At 44.4% G+C, this 6,932-nt stretch overlaps 1 protein-coding gene across 1 annotated transcript in view; it reads right to left on the reverse strand.

The window, feature by feature from the left end:
* Positions 1 to 6,587, reverse strand: part of mmp24 (matrix metallopeptidase 24) — a 25,528-nt gene extending 18,941 nt beyond the window's left edge. Inside the window, exon 1 of the mRNA XM_068593966.1 lies at positions 6,303 to 6,587. Coding sequence (XP_068450067.1) covers positions 6,303 to 6,446 — 144 coding nt within the window. The 5' untranslated portion in view covers positions 6,447 to 6,587. The remainder of the gene's footprint in view (positions 1 to 6,302) is intronic.
* Between the last annotated feature and the right edge of the window lie 345 nt (positions 6,588 to 6,932).

Consider the following 6,932-nt stretch of genomic DNA (forward strand, 5'->3'; position numbering starts at 1 on the left):
ATTGATGTAATAAAGTTATTATCCGGGTGATTGATGTAATAAAGTTATCTGCTCTTCAATCAGCATTCGTTTCCAGGACGATGGCTCTGATGTCAGCGGAGCGAAAAACTCAGATCAGATCCGAGAGAAAGAAAGAAAGAAAGAAAGAAAGAAAGAAAGAAAGAAAGAAAGAGAAAAAGAAAGGAGGACGCAAATATATTCCCAAGACTTTGCTGAACAAATACAGACAATAAACACAAGCATTCAGATTAATTTGCGACTCAAACGGAGGGGAAAAGGAGGCAAAACGGTTCCAGCGTTTAACGGGTTAAAGATCAACCTGAATGTTGTGTTCGTGGTCTGGAACGCGGTGAGTTCACTGACTCGTCCAAACGTTTAACATCTTGAAATCTCCTCTTTCCTATTTCACTTAATTTCCAAGCAACAAGATTTTTCCTCATATTAATTATTATTTTGTGTCGATTTGCATCGGCACAGTTACTTAGCAACAACAAAGTCAAAGAAGCCGCGCGAGCAGACACACACACACGCACTCACACACGCACTCTCTCACACACACACACACACACACACACACACACACACAGTCTGAAGCTGCAGATTAAAGACGCAATGAAACAAAATAATTACTAATCTGATAATTACTGATACGCATCAGCGTTTGATTGACAGGTGACCTACAAAGGACACGAAGGTCAAACTCGGGTCTCACAGGAGGTTCGAACCACCGGGTCTCCGATTTAAAGATAGCAATGCTTACCACTGAGCCACAGTCGCCTCTCCTCCTCCTCCTCTTCCTCCTGCTCCTCCATCAGAGAGTTCATATTCATATTTAATAAGAGCTGCTCGTGTTCAGAGCTGCAGGACCGATGAGCTTTAGTTTGTGTTGAAATGTTCTGCATGTTCTGGATGAACTTTGTGGATGTCTCGTTTGAGACTCTGAAATAAAAGTTTGCTTGTTTGTTTACTTGTTGATGTAATCTGAATGTTGTTCGTAATGTTTATTGAAGTGAGATCGTGGTGCATCTGGTTGAATCTGCAGCACTTGGCTCCTCTGCATGTGTTTCTGTAAACACATCGCACAGAGGAGGAGCTTCAGGATGGAGTGATGAGACAGTGAAGGTCGTCAGATAGAGCAGAGCGACACGGCCATGCGCATCCTGAGTTATGAAACATCTTCAATTATTGAAGGTAAGAAGCAGGTTGAGTCACATCGCTGCTGCTGCTTCTTCTTCTTCTTCTTCTTCTTCTTCTTCTTCTTCTTCTTCTTCTTCTTCTTCTTCTTCTTCTCCTCCTCATCTGCACATGCAGGTCATCACCGGCTCGCTGCATCCAGCAAACAAAACCCTCAACCAGACGCTCTGAGCTGCAGCGCACGGAACGCCGTGCACGAAAGAGTGTGTGTGGGCGCGGAGTGAAAGAGAGAGAGAGAGAGAGAGAGAGAGAGAGAGAGAGAGAGAGAGAGAGAGAGAGAGAGAGAAAAGATTAAAAGGCGAAACGTTCTGAACGGAGATAAAATAAATAATATCTATGAGCATGAAGTCCATTTCTCTGGAGTCATGTTCTGTTCACACCAACGGAGCCGCAAGCTAGCTTTATTTATGGGGTGGTATAAAGAATACGTAGCTAGGTTTAGGCAACTAAACTACGTAGTTCGGTTCCGGAGCCGATCGGGACTTGAGTTTAAATAACTGAGTTACATGAGAGATGAATCAAAGTCGTCTTGGTTCAAACATCTGTGTTTCCGTGTTGACGAGAGCTCGTTAATGTTAGCCGTTAGAAGCCGTTAGAATCCGTTAGCCGTGAGAAGCCGTTAGCCAGCGCAGTCTAAATAACTAAATAGTGCTAAGAGCTAACGCTATCGGACGTTGCATTGAGTAACAATTTGAGCTCAAGCTCTATCCAGTAAAGATTAGCATTATGGGAAAGTTCTAACAATATTGTGATGTGAAAATATTTTTTATTCTAGAAATGTATTTTTAAGGAGATGTTTTTCACAACAATATAAATTAGATATTAGAGATGGAATTATGGCCGATTTTGGTTTATTTTAAACAGGATTACCGGTTCAGGAATCTGGAGGAAATAAATCTGTATCGCTTACTGACACAGTGGAGCTTTCAAACCTCTTTTATCCACTGTGGCTCTGTGGTTAGCATGCCCGTCTTTCAATCAGAGGATCGGTGGTTCGATCCCCGGCTCCGCTGGTCCACGTCGTTGTGTCCTTGAGCAAGACACTTAACCCCTCCGCGTTGCTGATCCACGGTGTGTAGAGCAACATGTAAGTCTCTTTTGGATAAAAGCGTCAGCTAATTGTAATCTCTTTGTCTTCTGATGTAAAAGCCCACACATTCAACAACAAGCAGCAGTTTTCAGGACAAGCCCACTGATTGCACAAAGAGAAAAGATTATCAAACGAGTGAATCGCCCGAAGAAATCAATAATGAAGTAATCAACGTTATTAACCCCGTCATCGCCGAGCCAAGACGCTTCTCACGAGAAACACATTAGCAAACGTCATCGACTCCACTCGCGCCGTCTTCTTATCGACCGATCGACCGCTAAAAACCGTCAGGACGATCTCCGGCATCGTCATCGTAACAATAGCGATGCGATTGATTTGTAGGGAACGCTGAGGAAGACAAAGGGAATCTCAAGGCGCTCCACACGTGAGACAAAACAATGATGGTACAAAGCGTTACAAGTCACACAAAGGAAAATGGTGGATTTCAACGTTGGGACAATCTGAACAGCTTAAGCTTCAGTTTTTATACCTGAGAGACGAAAATATTCCATCCAAAAAACACAAACATTGGTAGGTTTTGACCTGTTGTGTTAACAGGCAAACAGACAAAGGAGCGCGGACCAGTGAGTCAGACAAAGACTCGAACGCCTCCTCTCCTTCTGCGCTCTCTCTCTCTCCCTCTCTCTCTCTCTCTCTCTCTCTCTCTCCCTCCCTTCCTCTCTCTCTCTCTCTCCCTCCACTGGGCCTGCTCCACTCGGTGATCAGACACTTCTGCTGTCAGTGCAACAAGCTGAAGGCGACGAAATTATTTGTGTTGCTGCTTCCTGTCAATCACCTTGTAGCCCCGCCCCTAAAGCATCCCCTGCTTTATGGTCCGTTTGGCTCTAAACGACCATCACGCTGGACTTGTGCGTGGAGGGCTCCTCGTGTCTCAGAGGAAGACCTCGATGGAGGTTGACCAGCCGTGCGTCGCTAAACCTGTACGGCAACGCCCCGATGCGTAAGGGCCTCACGTCTTCTGGGTAGCAGACTGATTGCTCAACTGTTTTTTTAAAAAAGTAATTAGCGACCAAGTCACCACCTCGGCAGGCGGACAGCACAGCGTCGTCTCTGCGGACATCACAGGGACCTCGAAGCTCAAGATGACTCGCAGGAAAACAACTGGGAGCTCCGTTACCTCGTTACCTTCGGCGTCAAAGCTCGCTCGCGGCCTTCGCCTCGACGCTCACGGCCGCGTGACAGCAAACGCGTGAACGCGGGATCAAAACATGCCTTTTTTAAGCGGCGAAGAGCTCTGCGATCAAAGCGGCGAGCTGCACGTGAACCGTCAGATGCAGCGCACGGCGTCTCCGGTCTCACGGCCGACGATGTTCCGGAAGCCGTCGATTAACAAGACATTCGATAATTAGTCTCAATTGATCCTCGCCGGAATAAACCTTTGAGGTAGCGCGTCTTTGTTGTTGCACTGAACCTTTAAGTCAGGAAAGACACGACCACGACTAGAGCTCCTTGATCCTCCTCGTCTTCTCAACGTCTCCCTGTGAGGTCCACAAAGGAGAACCCGAGGCCGAGAGCCGGACTTCCACGGGAGAAGATTTCTGTTTTTCCGCTCGTGTGGGAGAGACGGGAACAAGGAGCTACTTTTAAGAACAACAGCGTTTATTCCTTCTACTTTATTATTATTATTATTTTTATTATTATTATTATTATTATTATTATTATTATTATTATTATTATTATTATTATTATTATTATTTCTTCAACTTTGCAGAACCAGAATCAGAGGAGGAAACACATGCAGAGGATTCACAGAGGAAGTGGATCAAACCGCAAAAAAGAAATTGTGAGTTTGGTTTAGAAAACAAAATTATGTAGTTTGGTTTAGGCAACTAAAGTCTGGTTTAGGCAACTAAACTACGTAGTTTGGTTTAGGCAACTAAAGTCTGGTTTAGGCAACTAAACTACGTAGTTTGGTTTAGGCAACTAAAGTCTGGTTTAGGCAACTAAACTACGTAGTTTGGTTTAGGCAACTAAAGTTTGGTTTAGGCAACTAAACTACGTAGTTTGGTTTAGGCAACTAAAGTTTGGTTTAGGCAACTAAACTACGTAGTTTGGTTTAGGTAACACAACTATGTATTTAGGTTTAGGCAACTACAGTAAGTAGTTAGGTTTAGGCAACGAAACTACGTAGTTTGGTTTAGGCAACTAAACTATATAGTTAGGTTTAGGCAACACAACAGGTTGGGGTATAGTTAAAGCAACTGTAGTACGTAGAAGCAAACGCTCAGTCGACTACTTTGACCATCGGTGACTCGTCCAGCTGATTCGCTGCTGAAGCTGAACCGTCTCTCTTTTCTTTGTGTCACGTGAACGTGAACTGAACATGTCGGGTTCTTGATCTGCTGGAGAAGTCACGCTGTTTCACGACCGGCAGAAGAAAACGATCCACAGATGAATCGATATTTCACACGCTGCGTGTGCGGTCTTCTCAGCAGCAACGTTTTGTAATTGAAACCTGAAACCCACGACCCCCTCGAGTGAGGGCCACGTTAGCATGACGCGCAACGCCGCCGCCGCCGGCTTTGAGAGGGTTATGATTTCTCCAGGAATAAAAACATCTCCTCCTCTGGATGGAAAACACCACGTCTTCTGCAACGATCCACTCACAGTGCACGACCCCAATGTTTGCAAAAGAGAGGTGACGATGTGTCACCCGGTTGCCAAACAACAACAACAACAACAACAACAAGAACAGCCGCCGCTCGTCAGGAGGCGTCTGGTTTCACCTCAAGACAAACACGACTGTGAGCATCGTTTCACAATCAGAAAACAAAGAACTTTCTCTCAGCAGCTTTCTTTGTGCCCTCTCCTCATCTCCTCTCCTCATCCCCTCCCCTCATCTCCTCTCCTCCTCTTCCAACTCACAGCCGTTTCCATAAATGATGGAGCGAGGCTATATTTGGCTTTGCTTTGTTGGAGCACATGAAAGCAGCGCGCTCATCCAGGTTCATGAAAAAGAAATGTTCATGCCCAACAACAAGCCCTCTCCATAAGAGAGCCTTTTTTGTGCTGTTTTTGTTTTTTGAAAAATACCAACAATCTGTGATCACCGACACGCCGTCACGTAAACATTTACATGGAAGTACACATGTGTGTTGTATCCGTGTATTACATTACATTACATGTCATTTGTAATGTGTACTTTTCTCATTGTGAAGTTCTCATGTAGCTCCTGCGGAAGGAACGGCACACTGCTCCTTAATCACTAAGGATCTAGAGGAATGATTTCCCCACTGTGGGATTAATAAAGGATTATTAATACAAAATATTAAAAAAAACAATATAAAAAACATCTATTTAAAAATGATATATAAATATATATACATATGAAGTGAATATAATAAAATATAATATATATATATAAGGATTAAATAAATTAATAACACATATATAAATATTTAAATATATATTATAAATATAATACAATATAATATATAAAAAATATTAGAATAAAAAGACATACTGTGTATTAATACATTAAAATATATAATAATAAATACAATAAAATATAATAATACACTATAGAAAGCACTGTGGGATTAATAAAGGATTAGATTGTTTGTATATATATATATATATATATATATATATATATATATATATATATATATATATATATATATATATATATGACCCCCCCACACACACACACACGCACGCACACACACACACACACACACACGCACACACACGCACGCACGCACACACGCACACACACGCACGCACGCACACACACACACACACACACACACACACACACACACACACACGCACCTGTGATACCTCCGCGCCCCACTAGAGGGTCGCGCCCCACAGTTTGAGAACCCAACACAACGTGTGAGGGCGCGCGCGGCGGAGGGACACGTTACCAGGACTCTGTGACGCGGCTGCGAACAAAAGAGAGCAGACGCTCATCTCCCCGGCGCGTGCGTCTTTGTATTTACACGGCGTTAGCGGGACGCGCGCATGCGCGCGGCCGTGCATGTCGGACTCTCACCTCCACGATCAGCGTCTTCTCCTCCCCGCAGACTGACAGCACCCAGAACAGCAGCGGGAAGTAGCAGGTCTTCCAGCAGGCTCTCCTCCTTCGCCTCACTCCTCTTCCTCCTCCTCCTCTTCCTCCCCCTCCTCCCGTCGCCATGGATGTGTCCCCGAAATTCCCCCCCAAATATTCCACTCTCCGGCTCCCCGCTTGTTTACCGGAGGAAACGGTCCGTGTGCTCGCGCTTCATCCCGCGTACTCTGACTGCCTCTCTCTCTCTCTCTCTCTCTCTCTCTCTCTCTCTCTCTCTCTCTCTCTCTCTCTCTCTCTCTCCATTGGTTTAGTGGCCACTGCGCAGACTCATCTAGGTGGAGCAGAACAGCTGGGGAAGCCTGACGAGAGAGAGAGAGAGAGAGAGAGAGAGAGAGAGAGAGAGAGAGAGAGAGAGAGAGAGAGAGAGAGAGAGAGAGATGTTGCTGCAGTAGCAGTTCATCAACACAAGAGGCGCTCTAGATACAGGAGACACTGAGCCATATATATATATATATATATATATATATATATATATATATATATATATATATATACATACACACACACACACACACACACACTTTTGCCTTTTGACAATGGTGCCTCACTGCA

This window comes from Clinocottus analis, unplaced genomic scaffold, assembly GCF_023055335.1.
Source record: "Clinocottus analis isolate CAN_PGR_092001 unplaced genomic scaffold, fCliAna1.0.p SCAF_3, whole genome shotgun sequence".
Taxonomy (NCBI): domain Eukaryota; kingdom Metazoa; phylum Chordata; class Actinopteri; order Perciformes; family Cottidae; genus Clinocottus; species Clinocottus analis.